The sequence below is a fragment of the Drosophila obscura genome, unplaced genomic scaffold (genome assembly GCF_018151105.1).
Source record: "Drosophila obscura isolate BZ-5 IFL unplaced genomic scaffold, ASM1815110v1 contig_186, whole genome shotgun sequence".
Classification (NCBI taxonomy): Eukaryota; Metazoa; Arthropoda; class Insecta; order Diptera; family Drosophilidae; genus Drosophila; species Drosophila obscura.
The window spans coordinates 7,887,844-7,911,183 of record NW_024542774.1 but is presented as its reverse complement, the minus strand read 5'-3'; the positions used below and the strand labels follow the sequence as shown (position 1 = coordinate 7,911,183).

Sequence of the window (23,340 nt, the reverse complement as noted above, 5' to 3'; positions counted from 1 at the left end):
GCGGCCATTGTCGGTTCAGTTGCTGACTGAACTGCGTGGAGGTCTGTCGTGCGTTTCCCCATAAATGAAAATGCTTTCAATTGGAGCTCGGCCCCTTCCGGGTATGGTTGCCCTGTTTGTGACTTGTGTCTTGGATCTAGCCGACGCCCATGTGGCCTTCACAACGGCCAGCACCCACGGTGTGAGTGCATCCACGAATGGATGGTATCGATTGGTCTGGCCTCAATTGGATGTTCTTTTTCCTGCAGATCTTTGCGGCCCTGGCAGTGCCCCTGGAGCTGCCGCATCGCAACGTTTTTGTGTCCTACAACTTTGAGGCCAACTACAATTTACCCGCTAACTGGGGCAAATTTACGCTATTTGTGAGTGCAATTATTGTGGCTGTTGTGTTGTGTTTGTTTGAGGCTATAAAATGCCGCATTTGCTGAGACATTAGCACACCTTTTGTGCCCCAATTAACAGCTTCTTGGCTTGGCTTTAGGGCAAAGCAAACAGCCCGAAACAGACAAATAGAATGACGATGATAATGGAATTTGGTTCTTTTGTAGCAAAACGGACCCATTGAGTCGGAGGAGCAAGAGGTAGAGGTGCAGGAAGGCGAGGAGACGGAGGGGGAGTCGAGCCGTAAGATAAAAGGTGACTGCCAGAACTGCACCAATGCGGAACAGGTGGAAGAGGAGGAGGAGGAGACCACTGAGGCTCCCATCCATCAGCGTACAAGTCGCGCTCTGATCACACGTTCGAACATTTATCGCATATTCATAGACAAATTGCAGAGGTAAGTGAGAGCTTCGAGGGGGTTTTCAGTCCGGCCTGAGCCAAGTTGCACTTTTAGAAGCGGCTTCCAGGGCGAGGCCTGTCTGCTGCGCCTGATCTGTGAGACGAGTGCTGGGGAGCTGAACGAGCTGAATGGCGTTTTGGGCAGCCTAATGCATGTGCTCTTCAGGTAGGAGGAACTCTCTATTCGGTGAATATATTTGACTGACTCTCCAAATATTGCAGTCCCAGCACTTCGGAGTCGGAGCAGCTGCCGCTGCGCTACTACCAGGCGGAGCACGATGGCTGGCATGACAGCTGCCACTACTACCATTCGGACTGCGGGGAGAGTGTTCTGGAACTGATCTCGGAGCCATTTGAGGAGCTGCTGAAGCGACAGCATCACATGTAGAATGATACAAGAAATATACGCGTACAGTGCAGAAGGCAGAAAGATGCCAACCGTTTGACCTGATTCGCATTTCTCGCTTTTCAATTAGCAACTTTCGCTGCCAGAAACAAAGATCCCATCCAAAGTTCCCAGCCAGGTTCTTTGCCAGCTCATAATTGGATTATCATTTTTCGCACAGAGAAAGGTTTACTCCGCAGTCTTTGTGGTCTTTGCGGCTCAGTTCGATGGGGCAACTGTTGCTGTCCAGAGGTAGAAATGGGCTGGCCGTGGATTCATCTGCTCCTTTTGGCTGTGTGCTCGCTGCATGGGATACAGTCCCACTTTGTTTGGAATACGGGGGGTGGGTCTTCGGTGAGTTGTGCCTGAAACTGCGCTGTCAAGGTTTACCCAATTCCCCAATTCCCTTCGACTTGGCAGATCTTTGTGGCCATTGCTATACCCCTGGAGTTGAAGGCCGAAGTTTTTCTGTCCTACAACTTTGAGGTTACCTACCGACTGCCCAAATCTTGGACAGACAAGCCGGTCGTTCTGGTAAGTTTCCATTGGCTTGTCATATGGCTACCAATACTCCTCCTTTCCGCCTCCCCCGTTAGCGACATGGCAATGGCACCAATGGGGACTATGCTCTGAGTGAGTACAGTGGGCATCCTGGACACTACGGGCCTGACTACTATGAGGATTACAGCAATGATCATCATTCTGGAGGGCACAAGCACAAGCCGTCGCACCATAAGAAGAAGAAGAAGAAAAAGCCCCCAGGTGGAGGAGCAGGAGGAGCTGCCCTGAAGCCACCAAAGCATAAACACAAACGTAAGCACAAGCACAAGAAGCAGCCGACGCCACCGCCACCAAACGACGAGGACGATGGAGACTACAAGGACTTCTTTGAGGGATTTCCGCTAGATGGCGATGGCGATCCAGTGCCCAGGCATCGCCACGAGAGATCCCTGTTCTCCCGCTCAAAGTTCTACGAGATATTGAGTCGCCGCTTTGAGCAGTAAGTAATCTCTGCCCCCCGAATGATCCCAGACTGAGACCGAAATAAATTTCCAGGCACGGCTTCGGCTCCGGTGATCAGTGCCTGCTGCGGCTGATCTGCGAGGCGAACTGCTACCAGCTGGGCAATCTCAATGGAGTGCTGGGCAGCCTGGTTCACGTCATGTTCAGTCCCACCAGCTCTCGCTACGAGTCGCTGCCGAAGCGCTACTACATCGCCGAGCTGGCTGGCCAGAGGGGCAGCTGCAAGGGCTACCGGAGCGGGTGCAAGCAGAGCATTCTCGACCTGATCACGCAACCCATACGCCGCAATAAAAGCTGAGTTCTGGTTCTGTCCACCGAGTTTATTCAGGTGCTGTTCATGAATCGTTTGAAGCCAGGCCAGAAGCAGTTGCTCGTGTAGGAGCGCGCCTCCTGGCACATCTTATTGTTGCGCTGCCAGAACGCCGTGGGGCAGTGCTGCATCAGCCGAAAGTAGGCGCACAGACTGTAGAAGAGGGCGTGCCTGTCGCAGGCGTCGCTCTGGCGACTCACTCCGGCCAGCTCCTGGTACTTGCTGTACACCAGGGCGGAGCAGTTGCCAAAGTTCGAGGCGTACGCGTCGATGGTGGACTGGTGGCCAAAGGCGCGCTGCAGCATGGGTCGCACTCGGTCGAGCCGCAAGCGAGGGCCTTGCAGGGCCGTGCTGGCATTGAATATGCAGGCCAGACGGCACTGTGGGGAATGGGTATGGAAGGAGGGGCGGATGAGCAATAAGAGATCACTAACGGGGATACTCACGCTTGGCTGCTGTCCGGAGTCGCGGCACTCGACGTTGTAGACGCCCCAATTGGGCATGGGAGCGGGACAGCATATCTGTACATTCTGCGGTGGGTTGTTGCACCTGTTTAATTGCTGGCTACTGTGGGGGTGGGGTGTGGATGGATACTCACCTGTACAGACTTGGGGGCTGCCTTGCACTTGGCTGCCTCGAGTGCAGGAAGTGTCCAGGAGAGCGTTGAGAGCAGAATGGCAATCCAACCACTCCACATGGCTGCAGCTTCGCTTAACGAATGAACCAAATCGAGTGGGAACATTCGCCACAGCGTTGCGTGTGGCAGGCAGAGAGATGACATGGAGATGGCCGTTGGTGTGGCTTTAACCCTAAACAGATGTCTGTGCCTATTATTTCATTTGGAAAAAACAAAAGAAAATCAGTATTTGATACCCTTTCTAAATTCATTAGCCCCAATTGAAGAAAATGTCCCCAAATGCTCTTTGGCTGTGGTGCTGCATGCCACTGCTGCTGGTGGGCGTGGCACGCGGCGAGGTTCTGGATATGGCAAACTGCACGAAGCTGATGAACACCAAGGCCCTGGACTGGTGCTGCGGTAGGAACATCCTCAGCATGTTCGTCTTTGTGGGCAGCAACTGTACCTCCTTCTTGAGCGACTATGGACCCGTTAGTACCGCCCCCAAACGATGCTTTTGTGATAATAAAGGATGCCTTTTACAGTGCCGCTACGATTGCATCTTCAATCACTGGGGGATACGCGACGAAACGCAGTTCAAACTCAAAATGCCCGAGCTCTTCATGATGATCACCCGGCTGTACAGTCCCCTCAATGGATACGAAAGCTATGGAGTGGCCCTGAAGAAGGCGTACGAGACGTGTGACAGTTTGGGCACCAAATACGCCGACTTCATAATGCTCTACTCTGCACATTTGCAGCAGACACTGGGCCTGGGCAACTTCACTGCCAACACGGCCAACAACTGCTCGCCCTTTTCCATGTACCACGCGCAGTGTGCGGCGATATATCTGACCCTCGAGTGTCCACAAAAATACTGGCAGCAGGATGAGCAGTGCAGCATCCTAAAGGAGACAATCCGCTCGTGCGTGAGGATTTTCGACGATGGCAGTGTCTCGAAGAGCGAGCCGCAGACAAGGAGTGCGAGCAGTCGGCTCTGCCCAGGGGCAGCTATCCTTTTTCTGTTTTCATTTGTAGCTAGTGTCACCTGTATCAGCAGATCTAGCACAAATATATGTTCCGAGTCGTTTGTGTGACTGCGAGCCATGAAACTCGAATGCGTTTAATGCGGGGAATCGGTTTGGGTCCAGACACTATAATTGCATGTGATTGAGTGTCGGTAGATAGATAGGTACGTAGACTTTGAACAGCAGCATTTTGAAGCGAATGCTCATCATGTGGAGTCAGTTAAGAGTTGGGGCACACGTGCTGCAGCCGCTGGGTCACGAGACCTTCAATTAAACGTCCGTCACAAGCCACAAATGGCGATTTGCTCCATTAATTGGTCGCCGGCAGCAGTCGCCGGAGTCGCAATGGCGTTATAAATTAAGCGGTTATGCTCAGGCGCAGCTCAGACTGACACAAATAATGGCTAGCCACAGAGCTCTGATGATCTGCTGCTCGCTGAGCGCCTTCCTGTGCTCCAGCCTGGTGGCCTCTGCGCCAGCGGACGTGAACTGCACGAGGCGGCAGGACTTCAATGTGAGTGTAAGTGTTCAGCTCGGCTGAACCAAGGCAAGGCAAGGCAAGGCAGGGCTTGAATTTGTGTGTTAATCCCCCCACAGGCTGTCAGGGGCTGCTGCAGCATTCCCACCTTCCACTTTGAGGCCTTTGGCAAGCAGTGCGGCAGATACATGCCCGACGGTGGACCCCGCGTGTCGCCCGTAAGTTGAAGCTGCCCCCACAGCCCTTCCTCCGCTAATACTCTCTGTGTGCGGCAGTGCCTCTACGACTGCATCTTCAATGCAACCAAAATTCTGAACGGATCGGAGTTGGATGTGGCAAATGCACGCAGCATGCTGCAGCGGCTGCTGGGCAACAATCAGGACTTTCTGGACGTCTACTTGGATGGCATGCTGCAGTGTCCTGGTGCCGTGGAGGCAATGATGCGTGCCAGAAGGCCGCGTCCGGTGGCCGGTGTGGAGCAGTGCTCCCCGGTGCCCCTCTACTATGGCATCTGCACCACCAGATATGTGTTCAACTATTGTCCTTCGTCCAGCTGGTCGTACACGGAGCTGTGCGAGACGGCTCGCCTGCAGGATCTCAATTGCCCAACCATGCGTGCATCGCGTGGTGCCAGACCCATTTGAAAATAAAATACCTATCTTATCCCAAACGAGCAACCCATTCAGCAGCATTCAGCAGCATTCAGCAGCAAATGGCCCAAGTCGAATGCCATTCGCCCATCCGGTTGGTTTTGGGGGTATAAATGGCATATCTGGTGCTGTCCACTGACCAGAAGTTGCCTGAAATGCTACACCAGCTGGCTTTGATACTCCTCTCGTTCCTGGCCAGTCCAGGATTGGCCAGCGAGCCGGATTGCGCCCAGCGTCCCGACTTGAATGTGAGTATTATCAGCCGCCAAGAGATTCTTTTTGGGTTTCACATCCTCCCTGAAATAGGCATTGAAAAACTGTTGCAAAATGCCATTGCTGGAGCTGTCCAAATACAACTCGCAGTGCGGCCAGTATCTGGTCAATGGGGCACACATAACCCCCGTAAGTATGATCCTTATTGACTCGGAGGGAATCCTTTAATGGGCCGCTGCTGCATTTACAGTGCAGCTTCGAGTGCCTTTTCGAGGCAGCAAAAGCCTTGAATGGCACGCGTCTGGTGATGGACAATATACGCAAAATGATGGAAGCCCTGCTGCAGGGGCATCAGGAGTTTGTGGACATCTATACGGAGGGCTTTGGCCAGTGTGCAGGCGAGGAGCAGGGCATGATCAAGAGCTTGAAGCGTCGCCGTATGCCCATCACAGGCAAGTGCTCCTCCATGTCGGTCATGTACGGCCTGTGCGCCCATCGGTATGTGTACAGAAACTGTCCGGAGCGTGCGGCGAGCAAAAGCACCATGTGCACCGAGGCCAGGGCGTACAGTGCTCACTGCGAATGAGTCCTACCCCCGAATAAATGCACACTTGCAGCTGCTTTGATCATTGTACACACAATATTGATTGATTTATTCGTGAGGATCAATTGAAGAGCACATCCCGCCAGGTGGGCCGCTGGGCATATTCCTGATCCCTGGCATTGCAGCCCAGCATATCCTGATCCAGCTGGTTATCTTCGTTGTCCTCCTCGACCGCATACCTCATGTTTGCTGTACAAATTGTGGTTTGTTTTGGGTTCAGAAATCACCTTTGAAGCTTGCCTAATGAGGCGCTCACCCAACTCATCCAAGCTGAGGCCGAGCCGTTGGGCGTGCTGCATGAGAGCCTTCAGCAGCAGTTCAGTATCGACAAGGCCATCGTGCTCTACGCTCTGAAACGAGACGAGCACATCCTCATCATGATAGTCCTCTGGGTCCTGCTGCAGTCCATCAGTCTGCAGTGCGTTGTCTTCTAAATCGTCCTAAGGGGGGAGAATTACTTGCTTGGGGTTGTGGGTAAGCTTCGGGCTAGTCACCTCTGGTCCCACAACAAAGTCCCTGAAGGCACCATCCACTCCTGCCATCCACAGGAGCAGGCCAAATACGAGTGTTAGCGGCGGATTCATTGTGTGTTGCTCCGTGGAACATCGAACTTTGACTGATCGTACAACCAAATTGGAGCAGCCAAAGGGCAAACCATTTGGCACGGTCAATTTGCTGGCTAATGATCAATGGATGAATTATGTAATCAAACCCGAAAAAAACCCGATCACAGATTAAACTTAATACGAAGCATTTTACTACAAATATTTGTTGAGGCTGCATAAATGGGGGGTGCAATTCTTAGCTACTGGGCAGCGGAACGTGCGGCAGGGGATTGCACTGGGCGGCAAATTCTTTGGCCTGGTTGCACGGTCGCTCGTTCTTCCACATTCTGGCGGGGCAGTTGAGGAAGGTCTCGGCATTCACGCAGCTGTAGAGCATGCCGGCAAAGGGCGAACAGCCATGGGGCAGCACCTTGTATGCCGCAATGCTGGCTGATTTCATGTGGCTCTTTACTACGGGATAGCAAATTGGATTAATGGTTAGCTATTGCGAGGAGCACACGCATACGCACTGTTGCCCAGGCAGGAGTCAAAGGAGCGCACGATGTAGGCCACCATATCCTGATCCCGCTGATGGACATGCTGCTCCAGATACTGCTTAACTCTGTCCATTCGGATTTTACCATTGAGCAGGGCACCCGTCTCGCGGTAAATGCAATCGGGATAGCACTTTGAAGGCAAAAAGAGAGAGCAACGATTAATGCAGGAAACTCCCTCTCCCTCCCGTTGCAGACTTACCAAATGGGCATAGCTGGGATAATTCGCGTTGGCAGACTTCAGTTGGCCCACGTACTTCTGACACTTTTGCGGCACATCGCCCATATCCAGTTCCGGGGTGCGACAGCAAGAGTTAATGTCCTGCAAGGGTTTGGCTCAATCATTAGTATTAATCCATTTTGTGGTTTGTTTCTACTTACAAAATTATTAAAATTCGGCGGTGCTGAGCAATTGTAGGCGGTCTGTGCGTGGGCGTGGGCCTGGCACAGCGCAAAGATCAAAGAGCACAAATAAATCATCAGCTCGGGCATCTGGACGAACTTTCACCTCACCTCCACTGGGGTTGGGTGCCGGCAAAATAATGAAATTCGTTAACCCACCCGACTGACGCTTATATAGCCAAATAATCTGGCCAAATTGAAGAGCTAATGAGTCTGTAATGAAAACGGGTCGTTTGTCATTGTTTGTTGGTTCAATGCGTCTGTTGAAGGCTGTAAACAAACACAACAAAACAGCACGAAAAAAAGAGGTTGACGGCAGCCGGATTCCGGTTCCGATTGCGAGTGCAGCAGCTCGGGCGTGACCACAACTGGGGAAATACCAGAAGAATAATCTCGAATATCATTTACAGAGCGATGGGGATGAGTCAGCCAGTCGGAAGAAGTCAGAGGTAGAATAAATCCTTTAGCTCTGCCAATTAGTGCGTCGTGCAATTAATGAGCTTGTTGAGAGACGAGCCCCATGAAACGGCTGCTAAGTAATTGTTGAGTGCTCATATACCGCCACAGCACAAGTGCCACCCACCCACCCACACTCCTGCTCGTGTGAGCTCTTCCATTTTCGCCTGTCTGTCGTCGCCCTGCTCTTATTGTGTCTTCTGCTCACTGATTTTCACCGTATGCCTTTAGCCACTAAGCTGATGGCTTTGGGCGGCACCAAGCAATCGCTTCAATGTTTCCATGCCACGCGCCGTGGCCACGACGCTGCTCAAGTTCTCAAGACCGACTTAGCACAGCGGAGAGCACCTTGATTGATGCATACTAGTTTTTCCATTTCCCAAAAGACTTTAATTGAAAAATCTCTTTGCTAACTGCAGCGAAAGCTTGCTCCACTCTGGCTGAAAGTTACCTGCTGTAAAGTAAATGGAAAAACTTTGACGTATTTCCCAAAAGAACTCAAGGAAAACGGGCACTCATCGATGGAAAAAGGTTTGCCGAACATTTAAATGGAATAAAAAAGAACCACTGGAAATGCGTGTGACATTAAATTTGCATGCGACAGGATAAACGCTTTAATGCTAACAGAGGATGCAGAGAGACACAAAGAGACACAGAGAATGGGAAATACCTACAGAGACAGAGAACACATTCGCTTGCTCTTGGCATGGGGCGAATAAAAATAAAGAGACAAAAAGCATTTTTAAAATTGGAATTTAAATGCTTTTGAGTGGCAGTTGACATTAGCATTTGTTTGAAAATCAAACACTTTGGATAAGGATGTTGCCAGCGCGCACTTCACAGCCCCTTCCACACATCCATGCCCATCCTGTGAGTGTGTGTGTCCTACACATACCAGAGCCCGCAGCAGCCGCCATCTAAATGTTTATCATTGTAATATCACATTCACGAGTGGAATGAAAAGCTTCTGTAAATATATACATGTATATACAAAAAAAGTCCTTTGTTTTCTCTACAATTTAATTTCAGCGCATTTCCGGCAACCAATTTTAGCCCGAAGCATCCCCATGCGAACCCCATATACTGATATTTCAATAACTTTCAGCCAGAGCGGCTGCTCTCTACTCGAGTTTAATTTGATTAGCCGCACATGCGGCTCCATACCTGGGTTGGGGAACATTGGAACACTGACAATTAAATCAACGTGGGGGACTTCAAAGGGTCGCGTATCCCTGATAGCAATTCCGATACATCCAGGATCCATACCGTTGGCGACCTAAGCAAACAGACTGAAAGGGCCTCAGCCAGGGAAATGCTCAGCAAATATCGGACTCCGGCAAATATTTGCATAAATCAAATAGGCAGATTTTCAGGCATTAGAAAACTGCAAGTCCTACGGGTCCAATGGAATCCACCTGTTGCCGTTGCCTGCCGCCAAAAAGCTCCTGTGGAACGCAGCTTTTTGGGGTAGCTTTTGCAGTGTGGACCGCAAATGCGTTTCGCGCCTTTTGGTAAGAACGACGTCCAGAATGTTAAGATGGTTCCTGCGGGCAACGCTTCAGTTATCAGCGGGATGTGAGCGAGTGCGGTTCTTGGTTATTCTGGGCTCTGGGACAGATGCCAGCGCGGAAAGAATAACTAAAATATTAACAAAAATTGACATATTGTTTGAAAAATATTCGAAAAAAAGAAACAAAACAAAAAAAATTCATATATTTCGCATATATAAAAAAAAGAATTTCCTCCGAAAAAATAGCAACGACATAAAGTCAGTGGCGCCCAAAGGGCACACAGTTATTGTGCAAGTTCGAGTGTAACTATAACAAATAATTCTGGATAAAAACCAAAACCAAAACCATAAAGTTTCTGCTCTGTGTTTGTGGGTGGGTGGTGTGTCCATCCATAACCAAGGCAACTAGACAAACACACAGATAGACACACACACACACACACACACACACACACAGAGACAGCGCAAGGGAGACACAGACTGGTGTAAACGGAAACCCACCCACATAGTCGCGTATAAGAAAGCAGCTCAAACATCATCATTTGGCAGCTGAGAAGGCGTTAAACACATTTAAGCCGGGTCAAGTAAGTGACTGTCCTGGCCCAAGGGACAAAGGACATACCACACCCCGTTCTCACTCTCACTCTGTGGTCAGTGGAAGAATCCCGTTAAGCTCGGCAATCTGCAAGTGTTAAATGTAAGAAAAAAATAACGAAATCCCAAAGGACACAAAGGAACCCAGGCCCCCGGTTCGGAGCAGTAGGTGCCAACAATGTAAGCGGGTTTCCTGTGCCCCGCAGGCATGTGCATGGCAGTAGGCTGATGTTGGGTGTGCAGAAAGAATGGCAAACAATTTGCGGTTAATTAAAATGGCTAAAGGATACGCACACCCACACACGCAGCTACACTCACACGGGCGCATGGATGAGGGAACAATGCAGTGGGCAACGCTGCGGTTTCTGCGGGAAGAGTTCCAATTGGGGGGCCATTTGTAGGGTGTGTTTGCAGAATCGATTGGGCAAATCCACCGCCAGGAGGTGATCCCCCCCCCCCATTCATTCTCTGATAACCAGGCAGAACTTGTTGCCCCTTTTGCTTTATGTACTTCCGCACTTGGTGCGGTGCGTGCCGTAAATCTCGTGAAAATCTCTCACAAATATTTCGACACACTTGTAATGCATTAAACCAAATTTTTATTGAGCCAATAAATAACAGATTTAGTCAGAGCAGATTCTGTTGCCACTCGGCTGCTTGTTTGCCTTTTGTGTCCGATATTTATGGATTTATCTCGAGAAGCTGAAATCCCTCACGTAACTGGTGTGTTGCAGCGACCTACAGACCTGCACGTGCCACACAATGAGCGGAAAGCCATTAAAGGCCAGACAATAAAATGCCACACTTGTTGGCAATCGTTTGAGTGTCTGCCCCTGCCCCTACCGCTGCTGCTGCTGCTGCTCCTCCTCCTCCGCTGCCAGGTAGTGCTGACTTCAGCAGCGAATGGTTGGTCCGAGCGGAAACGGAAATGGAAACGGGCAAAGGACTTGCGTGCGTGCCTGCAAATTATGATGCTCGATGGTCTTGGCTCTCGACCAGCTTCTACCACTTACCACCTTCGGGTCAAGTGGTCGACCATCAAATTTGATTGGCCCCGCAGGCTAAATAAAAGTGAGGGAAATGCAAAAATTGTTGCCCGACTTTTCCGACTTTTTCCGACTTCAAAGTGTGCGATAACTTTCCGATATGAAACAATGCTTTCTCGCTTAAATGAGCAATTTCATTAAAAAACTTTCTCTCGTTGGGGGCAGCCATTCAAGGTTTCCCTGTCGCCTCCCCCCCACACACCACCTCTCACACGGCGTGGCTTATGAATTTAACATGTTCTTTGTTGCTGCTTCTGTCTGCTGTCTGCTGTCTGGTTTCTGTTTATGCATATAAAATTTAATGAGCAACATTAACGAGCACTGAAAGTAGCAGTTGCCGTCGTTGTCCCGGGCGAGAATGAAACATATTCCACCAATTACGAAAAACGAGCCGCAAAGATCCCTCAATGGACCGCAAAGTCTCAAACTCAATGTAGGTTTTGGTTTTTGTTATTTTTATTTTTATCGAGTGGGGGGAATGCCAAACGGTCGGACCACACTCGTATGACTATTATATTTTCAATTCGCTTAACAAAAATCCCCCCTAAATGCAAACATTTATAAGCCTTAAAGCAGCAGCCGGAAATTGCAGAAATTCTCACATGAGCGAGAGAAAAAAAAGTGCCCCAAGAACCCAAACCACAAGGCATGCCTTGTGCCTTTCCCGTTTGCGCATTTGTGTCGCCCTGGGCAAATCCATTGTGTGCAATCGTACGAGATTAGATACAATCTTCTGTAATAGCCATGTACAGCGGAAGCAGTGGGAATGTGGCAGGAGGGGGGCGGGAGACCACAAACCACAGCCCACATTCCTTCTGTGATCTCTGGGCAGTCTGTGCATTTGATTTGTCCCTCTTCATCTACATCAGATGCGGGTTTTGCTGGTTTGCTTGCGTTTATGTCCTGGTAATGCCATTTTTGTTTGCTGCCAAATGTCCTGCTCTCCGATGGGTTGTTTCTGTTTCTGTTCGATGGATTGGACATTCATCAACGCTGACTGCCCATAAATGAGATTTGTCCATGCGAGATGTCAGAATAAATTTGCATTTACATTTGCAAATGAAATTTGCCTCCTGCTGCCTTATGTCGATTTTTGCGATTCTTTTTTTGTTGTTGCTGTCTGTCGCTTTTAATTGAAATCAAATACGCAATTAGCAGTTCTGGCCATAACTTAGGCCTTCCCACTGACTTGGCCATTTTAGCAGCGGCATTATTTATGAGGTAATTAGAGGCCCTTTGCTTTCTCGCTTCCTCTCCAGGGAATGTGCAAAATGTTCAACTTTAAATTGAGTTGTTCTCTGCGGCTTATGTACTGGGTGGCCCCAACTCATTTCTCATGTCTGCTGGTCTGTTCTGGTGGGTGTCTGTTGGAGCGTAAGGAGTAGCGTGTCTTAAAAGCCAACACGGCGTATGTGTTATAACTTAGCGAGAAGCTAATGAATGCGCGTGGAGAGAACTTGGTGGCAGAGTCCGTGCGCAGCGCTGTGGGGTTGTAATAATCAACTTTTGCTTTGTTTTATGTACATGCAGTGCTCCAATTTACGAGCAGTGTCCCTTAAACAACGCGAACACCCCACACAGTTTGTGCCAGAAGTAGAGCACCCACAGACACTCCTCTGGCTGTAATTTGAGTGGAGTTCGCCTGCTGACTTAATATTTCATGGATTGTGGCTGTGTGGGTTGCCGGGGATTCGCTGTTGTTGTTGTTGTTTCAATTGGAAAATTGCTTTTTGGAAAATTTCTGCAAATTAAAATTACGTAGAAAGTTACTGTTTCGAAATAAATTTTTGGTAAAACAATTTGTAGTTCTCTGGAAACTCGATTAATTGTGCGTTTAAATTATTCATACGCCCTGTTGGCCACGCGGCAAACTTTTCATTTCGCTGGAAGTTCGTCCAAATGCAGAGGAGGGAATTCTTTTGGGAGTAAACTTCTCTTGCGCTGCTTAGTGTTTGCCTAATTCTATTGGCACTTCCGCTGGCTTTCGACACTCACTGTAGAGCATCCCATAAATATTTGTGGGCCCGCCGGTTCCCGCCCTGTTTTATGCCCCACATTAATGTAACGATGCATCATTTATTATCAGGGCTAAAATGCGAGATTTCCGCTTGCTGATGCTGATGCCACCCAAAGCCACCACACACACCCGCTGGCAGGAAGTTAGCGTTTCTAATTTCGATGCATAACCATGAGCCAGGGGACTGGTCTCCGTCTGGTCTGGTCTGGTCTGGTCTGACTGAGCCCTTTGACTTGTGGGTGTGTGTTCTTTTTATGGCCACATGTCTGCTGTGCCTGAGCGGAGAGTCTTTTCCCACCAATCTGCTGACGCTTCTGTCTGCCTTCTGATGGACGAACTAATGAATTTTTATGGCACTCGGCCTGCCTTTAAGTTCGCTTCTGAATGGATTTCAGGAAAAACCAAAGGTCCTGTCTGGCCACAGCCCTCTGTGGCAGCGTGGCAGTGTCAATGCAATTAACGGACACTCTGGGAAAAGGCCACACGTTCTGGTCGAAAGGGGAGAAGCTGCCAATTGAACTTTGTCCTCCCACAGCCCAGCGGGCAGTACCCTAGACAATAGCAAGAATTAAACTTCCCGATTGAGTGCGGGGGGAGAATGTTATTCTGATACACATCTGGTGTCGCCCCCGCAGGTGGAGCCGCAGAATGGTGGTGGTGTCCACACAATGAGTGACCACAGCAGTCACATGGAGGCGGCGGGCGGTGCCAATGGCAGCGGTATCGATCCGCTGCTAATGCTGTCCAATCTGGACGGAATCGGGGAGAGTGTGGAGCTGCAGTGCCTGGTGCAGGAGCACTTGGATTCAACGACCTACGGCAATGCCAGCGACCACTGTCTCACACAGTTCGACTCGATCCTCTGCTGGCCGCGAACGGCGCACGGCACCCTGGCCGTGCTGCAGTGCATGGACGAGCTGCAGGGCATACACTACGACAGCAGCAGTGAGTTGTGATGTCAGATTGATTGGGGAGTCTTTGAACCTTTGTGCCCTCCGCAGAGAATGCCACCCGCTTCTGCCATGCGAATGGAACGTGGGAGAAGTACACCAACTACGATGCCTGCGCCCATCTGCCAGCCTCCCACTCGGTGACGGAGTTCGAGGTCATCGTGGAGCTGCCAACCATCATTTACTACATCGGTTACGCCCTCAGCCTGGTCTCCCTCAGCCTCGCTTTGATTGTCTTTGCGTACTTTAAGTAAGTGGAGCGCCACAGCGCCTCCATCTGCTGCCATCTCACATTTCTCTATGCCTCCCCCCAGGGAGCTGCGTTGCCTGCGTAACACCATTCACGCCAATTTGTTCTTCACGTACATTATGTCGGCTTTGTTCTGGATACTGTTGCTATCGGTTCAGGTGAGCGGAGTGCGGTGTTGTGTTACCTGTTGTCCCCAGCCTTCCTGTAATCCCTCGCTCGCCTCGTTAGATCTCCATCCGGAGCGGACAGGCCAGCTGCATTGCTCTGGTCACGCTCTTCCACTTCTTTACGCTGACAAACTTCTTCTGGATGCTGGTGGAGGGCCTCTATCTGTACATGCTGGTGGTGAACACCTTCTCCGGCGACAATATACGCTTCAACATTTACGCCTCCATCGGATGGGGTGAGTAGCTGGGTGGTGGCAGGGTTGCGCAGCCAATTAAAGGTCCCTGTTGTTTCTCTGCTGGCCAGGTGGTCCGGCCCTGTTTGTCGTTACCTGGCTGGTGGCCAAGAGTCTGACTGTCACCTACAACAGCACCGAAAAGGTAAGTCTCGTCTCTGGCGCTCCGGCTGCCCTAGTTGCGCCTTTGAACCTGCTCCGTGTCTTCTAGTATGACATCAATTGCCCCTGGATGGAGGAGACGAATGTGGATTGGATATTCCAGGGACCCGTCTGTGCGGTGCTGCTCATCAATTTAACCTTCCTGCTGCGCATCATGTGGGTGAGTGCATCCGAAAGCAGCAGCAGCGCCTCACAGCAGCCTCAGAGCAGCAGCCATTCATCTCTCTTGCTCTCTGTTGCCAGGTGCTCATCACCAAACTGCGCTCGGCCAATACCGTGGAGACGCGTCAGTATAGGAAGGCGGCCAAGGCACTGCTGGTGCTCATTCCCCTCTTCGGCATCACCTACCTGGTGGTGCTGGCCGGCCCGTCCGAGGTCGGTCTTATGGGTCACATGTTCGCCGTTCTGCGCGCTGCTCTGCTGAGTACACAGGTGGGTTCCCCCTTGTCGTTTCCCGTTCCGATTGTTCGCTGATTGTTCGCTGATTGTTCGCTGATTGTTTGCAATTATTGCTGCACCTGGCAGGGCTTCTCCGTATCGCTGTTCTACTGTTTCCTCAACTCGGAGGTGCGCAATGCGCTGCGACATCACATCTCCACATGGCGGGACACGCGTGACATCCAGCAGAGTCAGAGCCGACGGTGGGTATAGCGTCCAACAAAGCTGGAGCTTCACCACCCTCAATCCTTGCCTCTCTCTTGCACCCTCCCCGTCGACAGGTACACCGCGAAAAGTTTCTCCAAGGGCGGCAGCTCGCCGCGGGCTGAGAGCATGCGGTAAGTGGCGGGAGTGGATGGCATGTAATGTGTAGAGGCTGATATCCATTACAGGCCTCTGACCAGCTACTATGGACGCGGCAAGCGGGAGTCCTGCGTCAGCTCGGCCACCACCACGACACTGGTGGGGCAGCATCCGCCCTGCAACGCCCTGCACCGTGGCTCCACCAATGCCCTGCACACTGGAGGCGCCAGCACAACGGGCATGGGCCTGGGCACCGGCAGCACTCTCAGTGTCATGCCCCGGGCAATCAGTCCCATGATGAAGGTAAGGTAACACACAGGGCAAAGCAAACCAAACATCGTGCTGTCCCTCCAATAATTCTAATCGTTTCCAAGTTGCAGCAAGGACTCGAGGAGAACTCCGTTTAGGGGATGGCCCACAGATGAATCTTAAGAGACTGAACTTTCATTGAATTCCATTTCCGAACGGAGATCTGTGAGTGCGATGAGGTAGTACTTAGATATTAGCGAGAATATCAATGATGGAAGGACCAGACCACGTACCAGACACAGGCACAGGCACAGCCTCCAAGTCAGAGCCACAGCAGAGCAGCAAAATGTCGAGTCAAATGTCGTTGTCGTGTCTATGTGAGCCACAAGCCCAACTTGCAACCCACGGCTACCCCTGAACCCAATCCATACACAATACTCCACGTACTCCAATATTAGCCAATACATTGTGTGTCTGTTTGTGTGTACAAATACTTATATATAAACTGTAGCATAATCGAGCATCTGAATAAATGGTCTATTTACTTGTGAGTGTACACATGACAATGGTTTCCATTGAAGCTCAGAGATATTGATGTTCTTTTGATGTTGCTGCTGTCATACAATTATTTTTCAAAGAATATTGCCAACATCAAAGATGAGCTAAAACTTTGCATGTCCCCCGTGCAACATCTGCTGTGGCATGGCATGAAAGTTGAGCAAGTTTAAGTTTGTGGAGAGAGTTTCCGCGTAACTATAGAACTGAGTTCTGGGCTGAAACGAACAGGCGGAACAAAGCAAAAGTTTGTCAGCAACTACTGAAACTGAACCTGGTAGCTGGTAGCTGGTAAGCAAAGAACCCACGTAACGCAGCAGCTGAGTTCGAATGGATGAAAATTCTAGTGATTATCTGCTGGATTTTACACAATTTTCTATCACCCAATCGAATCCCAGCCGCCACTCAACCAACAGCGCAAGATCTCAGCCAATTATATCCATAATTAATAGTAATTTGGTATCCTAATTGGAAATCTGCCCATGGCTTTGGCTAATTGTTCGCTAATGAGACCCAACCTGAGCCGGGGGGGTGGGGGAAGGCGGCTGCGGTATAGACCGAGTGGCTGTAATGGGTTAAGTGAGCTGAGCAGGCTGTGCAAAAAGGTTAAGCTCTCCGTCTCCGTCAAGAAAGTTTTGCATCCCACTTAGTGCTTCATTCCCCGGACAAAATTTAGCCAAATATATTTTGTTGCATATTAAAATGTAGTGGCAGTGGTGGGGGCGGTCTGTTGCTTATGAATGTTGCATGAGCTGGTGCTCTGGGCAAGTGCAGATACACAGAACTGACAGAGCTTTGTTCTTGGCATCTATGCTCGACTTTTTGATGCCCACTAAAAGTGTGTAGGGATAAGAGGTAAGAAGAGTGCCAACGGCGATCTCTAGGCACAGCAAAAACGATTTCGAATGCGAATTGCAATGACGAGAGCGAGGGAGCGCAGAGCACATCGGCGAGATAGAGTTTCAATCCAGCCTTCCAAGTAAAATTTGAATTTAAATTTGATTTATTGTAGCATTTTTTTTTTGTAATTTAAAATGTTTTAATAACTAAAGCTCCCACATACATTTACATATGTTGAAAGAGTGCCGGATATCTGTGAAAATGTGAGCTCGGATATGAGTAAATATTTGGTTTGTGGATACATGTAAATTACTCTTCCCACAACTAAGCAAATATAAGTACACCCTGGCTGTAGAAGATTACCAGGTACGAAAGAAAGCCATAAAGGCAACTGCAGAGCACGAAGGACCGACGCCAACCATGAAAAGAGAATGCGAATATTCGTGTTCCACTCCAAATGCGAACACTCCTCCACGTTGTCGTGCTGCTGCATGCCAAAAGGAAGAGCGGGGGAAAAAAGATAAAAATAAAATATAAATAGAAATAGAAATAAATATTTAATGTGCACGAATAATGCAGAGCATGTTGGTTGTTGTGTTCATTTGATATGCAGAGATTTCTTTCTTCGTATTATCGTATTATTTTCTCTTTTTTCTGTGTGGCTTCTGGCAGTGAAATGTGAAACGGAAGTGGGAATTTTTCTTAATTGTAATTCCATGAAAAATGAAGCAAAAGGAAACCCACCCAACGTGAAGCAAAAGAGTTGTACGGCAAAGGCACTAACATTATCCCAACCATGTGTGGCATACTGGTCTCATGTGTCGCTCCCTCTCCCTCCAACCACCTGCCACCTTTTTCCAGCCCTTTTGATTATTGAGCACTTTTCCAGTTTCCATCAGCATATGCGATGTGTGCAGTCGCCGCCATGAAATGCCTCTCAACTCCACGAAGGCGACACGGACAAACGACAAGGACAAGGACACTTGCCACCTGTCTGAAGTAGCTATACGTAAGCCTGAGTGAGGCAGGTGTAGGAGGCGCCACAAAAGTGCCAGCCAACGCAATTGTAACATTTTAATTAACCAAATTGTTCCCGTTAAATGTAAAATGGCAACTTCAGCAGCTGGAAAACTGAAAACAGTACAAAACGGAACTCAATTAAAACGCTCTTTGGCCTCAATGGGAAATCTGCTGCAAAGGGGTTCCTGACTGCTTTAATTACCCGCCGCCTGCCTCAAGTAGCAAGCCACTTAAGGCCACATTAACAGGCCAAAGGTCAGACAAAGCCTATGGAATAAATATACATAAATGAATGATGGCACCCAGATACGCCACAACCAGTAAAAATTCTGCTCGAATTCCGTTATGCACAGCAAAATTGGGGTTTTATTTGTGGAATTTATGACACATTTTAATGGAAGAGCAGCAAAAGTAAAGTTGAACTTTAACTAAAATTGCGTCCTCTATGCGAGTATACCTCCCCCCCGATGGTGTGTCTCTCTGTGGGCTTTGTGGCTGCAGTTCATGGCGGGAACACGCACTGTGATTTATGGAGCCGCCTTTCAGCGAATCTCCCTTAATTATGTGTAAATATATTATGAATAGAGGCAAAGTTTGCGCCTAGTTGGCGGCTGGAATTCTGCTTTAATCTTCTGCCTAGTAAATGAATTCCATTTGACGTGCCTCACGCTCGACTGGCTGCAAGTGGCAAACAGAATTTGGCCGTAGGATGTGTGTGTATGTTGTGTCGGTTTGTCCTGCCACTCGATCTGCTTAGCTGGGCTTCGCCACAGTCTCATCGCCTGCTTTCCGAGGGCGAGGACTAATTAAATATTTGTTCCGCCAGGCCTGCACAGCACTGTGTGTAATTGTTGAAGGAAACTTTGCACATGCTCTGTAGGGCGGGGGAATGGAACTTAAAGCTGTCACAGAAAGCAGCGGGTCTGCCACGGCCACTGACACGGCAATTTTCTCTATGCAAATCGAGCTCAGGCGGGCTTCCAGTTAATGCAGCCATGGAGAAATCACGTATTCGTCTGCTTATCGTGGCTATACATTCTCTATATATATTGGCTTTATATCGTTCTCTTTCGTGGGCAAATGAGTCGCTTAAAATAGGAGTTGTTTCTGCTTTTTGCCGCAGAAAATCAATCAAATTTGAGGGGCAAAGTGTTTGACATGCCCGTTAGCTTAATTGATTGCCCCATCAGCAGCAGAAACAGCAGCAGCAGCAGCAAGCAGCAGCCGGAACTCTGGATATCCATCAGTGCCATTTTAAACGCTTTAAAACTTCTTAATTGTGTAGAGAAGTTTACGGAGAGTGTTTAAAAGTATCAAAGTGCATCAAATTGTGCCCGAAAGTGTTGATTGATTCGATTAAACTTTTGCCCTGCCAGGGGATTCCCCTGAAATTATTATCCATTTCAATCGTTTCAGCTTTATTCATTGCGTGAACCATTCATGAGTTATCGTACTTAGTAATCCTCTGAAATGTAAAACCTTCCATTTCCCTCTCTATGCTGTGCATCTCGTGGCATTGGCAATTTATTTCCATGTTTTCAGCTGCAGCATTGACATTTTCAACACAGTGGCAGTGGCAGCAGGTAATGCATGCCACAGCATACATTCATCATGTTTCTGGGTTAACAATTCTGTGGCGCACTTTTACGGGTCGTTGCTGGAGTTTTCCCTGGCGGTTTCTCCGCTGGAGTAAATCGATAAACAGCACACAGAACTCTGTGCGGAGTTGTTTGGTTTATGTTTTGTTTCGTGGTGCCCTCTAATTGGCTCATAAATAATACAGCAAGGCAACAAGTCACAGTCTCGAGCACAGATAACAGAGCGTGTGTCGAAATATACTTTAATGGAATCCATTTAAAGAGCTAACCGCAAACGTTACCCTTTTCCTGCTGTTTTTCTGTGTGGGGGAATATTTTGTCAGATAATACATACAGCTAGAGAACGGTATAAACGAGAGTCAGGGACTTGGACCTGTGGGGGAATATTTTGTCAGATAATACATACAGCTAGAGAATGGTATAAACGAGAGTCAGGGACTTGGACCTGCAGTTCTTGCCAAAAACTTTTGAACAGCTGCTGCGGTCTCTGCACACTTCCTTCTCGCTCTCGCTCTCCCTCTCCCTCTGCTTCGTTACTTGTCAGTCTCTTGTCTCATCTCATTCGTATTAGCAGCTGTCAAGTCCCTTTTCAGAGAGAGAGAGAGAGCGAGAGAGAGCTACCAAAACCCAATTTATAAGCATCAAGTAATACAAAATGTGCTGCCTGCTGGCAGCCTGACTGCCTGCTGCTGTTTGCAATTTCCGCTTACCTTTTGCCTTTTTTGGGCACACCTTGTGGTGGGCACTAAAACTTTTACTTTGACTGGAAAAATCAACAAGTGTTGCCACAGACGCTCCCCCCGCCCCCCAAACCGACTGCAGATATTCCTTTGGTGACATGACTTTTGACCCTGCCAAAAGTTTTCCCCATCTGCCTCTAATTGTGTTTGGCAAATTCAATGAGAGGCGCCTGCCTGCTTAACTGAATGCCACTTCAGGAGGCTCTCCTGGCTCCCCTTCAGAGTCAGTCAAATGCCATTTTGAATTTCTGCGATAATGTTATTTGCACAATTTTCGCTTTCAATTAACTTGGCCAACATCAAAGCTGCTTGGACAATCCTTTTTACGCCTGACACGGCACGGCACAGCACAGCACAGAACAGCACAGCATACGGAGGTAATTAATTGAGTTGACCAGCCTGCCTTGCCTCGCTGCTGATTGGAGATAAGAATAATGCAAAGGAGCACCGATATAGCCGCCCACAGGGCGCCCATTAGCGCAGGTGTGGCCTGTCACTGGCAGACAGGGCCCTGAAGGTGACAGAAAGGACTCGGTGAAATGGTTTTGGGATCTGCGAATCCGTTCGGTCTTTTCGTTTCGCTTCTCCGCTTTTATGTGAGGCCTTAAGTGTCAGAGCTGTTATTGTCGCATTAGCCCGAAAGTCGACGTTTTAATTGGAGGACATTTTTGGCCAGACAACGGGGCGTATGAAAACTGTGGCTATGGTTGGTATGTATGTATTTGCGGTATGTCTGCCCTTGAATTTTTACGGGCAAACCAAACCCATAAAAAAGCACTTAAAACACTGCAGCAGCAACAGCAGCAACCGCAGCAAGGGATACAGCAGGATACACATTCAAATTCGTAGCCCAGCGATTCAATTCGTGAATGGATGTGGAAATCTGTGTGCAATCGAGCGGAGCACATCAAAAGCAGCAACTGCAACTATGAGTCTATGTGTGAGTACGCGAGCGCGTATTCACATATTCACTCACTGGCAATCCGATACCTGGACAGCTTTCATATTGCAGTACACGAGGGAAGGGAGTTCAATTGAAAAATCCCCACGCCGAAACGTTTCACATTTCCCATTACAATTACACGGGAATTTTCGTGCTGTTTAATGCCCTTTGGTTGGGCTTTGGCTATACATAGATGTGACTCTGTTTTCTAGAGTATTCGTTGGTTGTAATTGGAATCCGCGCAACGCGTAGGAAATATTTAAACTCACTTTATTACAGAGCTATCAGAATTCTTTGCATTTTGCTTTCCCTTTGCCCCTGACTTCACATCAACAAGTCAGGAACGATAGAAATTTGATGCCAAAGGTTATTGATTCGATTATGTGGCTGATACTTTTGGCCCTCGTGCTGCTGCCCCTTGTGGCAGCCAGAGCCAGTCCCCGAACGGCGCTGTACCGTGTCCCCCTGCATCGGTTTCCCACGGCACGGAATCGCTTCGTGCAGTTTGGCATACGGATGGATCGATTGCGGCTCAAGTACAGCGGCGTGGGCGAGAGAGGTCGGTCGTGGGGTCGCTGGGAGGTGAGGAGCGAGCCGCTGAGCAACTATCTGGATGCCCAGTACTTTGGGCCCATTAGCATCGGCAGCCCGCCGCAGACCTTTAAGGTGATCTTCGACACGGGATCCTCGAACCTGTGGGTGCCCTCCACCAGCTGCGCCCCCACCATGGTGGCCTGCATGGTGCACAGTCGCTACAACGCGCGCGAGTCGAGCAGCCATCGCCGGAACGGAGTACACTTCGCCATCCACTACGGCAGCGGGAGCCTGGCTGGGTACCTCTCCAGCGACACGGTGCGAGTGGCTGGCCTGGAGATCCGCAATCAGACATTCGCAGAGGCCACCATAATGCCGGGGCCCATCTTCCTGGCAGCCAAATTCGATGGCATTTTCGGGCTGGCCTATCGCAGCATCTCCATGCAGGGCGTGCAGCCGCCGTTCTACGCGATCATGGAGCAGAAGCTCCTCAGCAGCCCCGTGTTCAGTGTGTACCTCAACAGGCGGCAGGAGGACAGAGAGGGCGGAGCCCTGTTCTTCGGGGGATCCAATCCGAGGTACTATCGGGGCAACTTCACCTACGTGCCGGTGAGCCATCGCGCCTACTGGCAGGTGAGAATGGAGGCGGCCAACATGAAGGATCTGCAGCTGTGCCAGCATGGCTGCGAGGTCATCATCGACACGGGCACCTCCTTCCTGGCCCTGCCCTACGAGCAGGCGATTCTCATCAACGAGTCGATAGGCGGCACGCCCTCCGACTACGGCCAGTACAGTGTGCCCTGCGACAAGGTGCCGCAGCTGCCACGCCTAACCCTACGCATCGGCAGTCGCCAGTTCTCCCTGGACGGGCGGGACTACATTTTCCGCGACATCTACCAGGATCGCGAGATCTGCTTCTCGGCGCTCATCGGCGTGGATCTGCCCTCGCCCAGCGGCCCCCTGTGGATACTCGGGGACGTTTTTCTGGGAAAATATTACACGGAATTTGATATGGGCAACCATCGCATAGGTTTTGCCGATGCCAGGAGCTGACTCAACTACTTGTTGTGCTCTTTGCTCTTTGATGCGGAATGGGATACCCTCTGTTGCTTCTCCTTTGTTTCGTTAATATATTTCTATATTTTCC

At 49.6% G+C, this 23,340-nt stretch overlaps 10 protein-coding genes across 11 annotated transcripts; 7 read left to right on the top strand and 3 right to left on the bottom strand.

Moving 5' to 3' along the window:
• The first annotated feature begins 8 nt into the window (after nucleotides 1-8).
• LOC111075897 lies at nucleotides 9-1,201 on the top strand. Its single transcript, XM_022369419.2, has 5 exons — nucleotides 9-181; nucleotides 249-362; nucleotides 549-778; nucleotides 836-946; nucleotides 1,003-1,201. The coding sequence occupies exons 1-5, from the start codon at nucleotides 65-67 to the stop codon at nucleotides 1,166-1,168; spliced, it is 738 nt and encodes a 245-aa protein (XP_022225111.2). The 5' UTR covers nucleotides 9-64; the 3' UTR covers nucleotides 1,169-1,201.
• Nucleotides 1,202-1,399: 198 nt separating this feature from the next.
• On the top strand, nucleotides 1,400-2,560 carry LOC111075883. Its single transcript, XM_022369402.2, has 4 exons — nucleotides 1,400-1,519; nucleotides 1,586-1,699; nucleotides 1,762-2,165; nucleotides 2,222-2,560. The coding sequence occupies exons 1-4, from the start codon at nucleotides 1,424-1,426 to the stop codon at nucleotides 2,484-2,486; spliced, it is 879 nt and encodes a 292-aa protein (XP_022225094.2). The 5' UTR covers nucleotides 1,400-1,423; the 3' UTR covers nucleotides 2,487-2,560.
• On the bottom strand, nucleotides 2,501-3,306 carry LOC111075885. The gene is made up of 3 exons (XM_022369404.2): nucleotides 3,097-3,306; nucleotides 2,945-3,028; nucleotides 2,501-2,878 (listed from the first exon to the last, which is right to left on the bottom strand). Exons 1-3 carry the CDS (start codon nucleotides 3,277-3,279, stop codon nucleotides 2,513-2,515), a joined length of 633 nt encoding a protein of 210 aa, XP_022225096.2. The 5' UTR covers nucleotides 3,280-3,306; the 3' UTR covers nucleotides 2,501-2,512.
• Nucleotides 3,307-3,323: 17 nt separating this feature from the next.
• On the top strand, nucleotides 3,324-4,226 carry LOC111075884. Its single transcript, XM_022369403.2, has 2 exons — nucleotides 3,324-3,605; nucleotides 3,660-4,226. Exons 1-2 carry the CDS (start codon nucleotides 3,405-3,407, stop codon nucleotides 4,209-4,211), a joined length of 753 nt encoding a protein of 250 aa, XP_022225095.2. The 5' UTR covers nucleotides 3,324-3,404; the 3' UTR covers nucleotides 4,212-4,226.
• Nucleotides 4,227-4,350: 124 nt separating this feature from the next.
• On the top strand, nucleotides 4,351-5,264 carry LOC111075899. The gene is made up of 4 exons (XM_041593181.1): nucleotides 4,351-4,380; nucleotides 4,471-4,656; nucleotides 4,740-4,838; nucleotides 4,896-5,264. The coding sequence occupies exons 1-4, from the start codon at nucleotides 4,351-4,353 to the stop codon at nucleotides 5,262-5,264; spliced, it is 684 nt and encodes a 227-aa protein (XP_041449115.1).
• A 161-nt stretch (nucleotides 5,265-5,425) lies between these two features.
• On the top strand, nucleotides 5,426-6,069 carry LOC111075914. Its single transcript, XM_022369435.2, has 3 exons — nucleotides 5,426-5,518; nucleotides 5,577-5,672; nucleotides 5,734-6,069. The coding sequence occupies exons 1-3, from the start codon at nucleotides 5,426-5,428 to the stop codon at nucleotides 6,067-6,069; spliced, it is 525 nt and encodes a 174-aa protein (XP_022225127.2).
• Nucleotides 6,070-6,148: 79 nt separating this feature from the next.
• On the bottom strand, nucleotides 6,149-6,684 carry LOC111075898. Its single transcript, XM_022369420.2, has 3 exons — nucleotides 6,582-6,684; nucleotides 6,344-6,527; nucleotides 6,149-6,276 (listed from the first exon to the last, which is right to left on the bottom strand). Exons 1-3 carry the CDS (start codon nucleotides 6,669-6,671, stop codon nucleotides 6,149-6,151), a joined length of 402 nt encoding a protein of 133 aa, XP_022225112.2. The 5' UTR covers nucleotides 6,672-6,684.
• A 197-nt stretch (nucleotides 6,685-6,881) lies between these two features.
• LOC111075908 lies at nucleotides 6,882-7,647 on the bottom strand. The gene is made up of 4 exons (XM_022369431.2): nucleotides 7,568-7,647; nucleotides 7,389-7,508; nucleotides 7,163-7,319; nucleotides 6,882-7,103 (listed from the first exon to the last, which is right to left on the bottom strand). The coding sequence occupies exons 2-4, from the start codon at nucleotides 7,470-7,472 to the stop codon at nucleotides 6,889-6,891; spliced, it is 456 nt and encodes a 151-aa protein (XP_022225123.2). The 5' UTR covers nucleotides 7,473-7,508; nucleotides 7,568-7,647; the 3' UTR covers nucleotides 6,882-6,888.
• A 1,953-nt stretch (nucleotides 7,648-9,600) lies between these two features.
• On the top strand, nucleotides 9,601-16,519 carry LOC111075879 (diuretic hormone receptor). 2 transcript variants are annotated; one of them, XM_022369391.2, is made up of 12 exons: nucleotides 9,601-10,138; nucleotides 13,847-14,156; nucleotides 14,213-14,411; nucleotides 14,476-14,569; nucleotides 14,640-14,814; nucleotides 14,883-14,956; nucleotides 15,023-15,133; nucleotides 15,217-15,405; nucleotides 15,499-15,614; nucleotides 15,693-15,749; nucleotides 15,804-16,017; nucleotides 16,089-16,519. In XM_022369391.2, exons 2-12 carry the CDS (start codon nucleotides 13,880-13,882, stop codon nucleotides 16,119-16,121), a joined length of 1,539 nt encoding a protein of 512 aa, XP_022225083.2. In that variant the 5' UTR covers nucleotides 9,601-10,138; nucleotides 13,847-13,879; the 3' UTR covers nucleotides 16,122-16,519. The 2 variants fall into 2 exon arrangements, with proteins under 2 accessions (XP_022225083.2, XP_022225084.2); XM_022369392.2 differs by having other exon boundaries at nucleotides 9,602-10,138; nucleotides 16,095-16,519.
• A 5,456-nt stretch (nucleotides 16,520-21,975) lies between these two features.
• LOC111075888 (lysosomal aspartic protease) lies at nucleotides 21,976-23,338 on the top strand. Its single transcript, XM_022369406.2, has one exon. It carries the CDS (start codon nucleotides 22,017-22,019, stop codon nucleotides 23,244-23,246), a length of 1,230 nt encoding a protein of 409 aa, XP_022225098.1. The 5' UTR covers nucleotides 21,976-22,016; the 3' UTR covers nucleotides 23,247-23,338.
• Nucleotides 23,339-23,340: the final 2 nt, after the last annotated feature.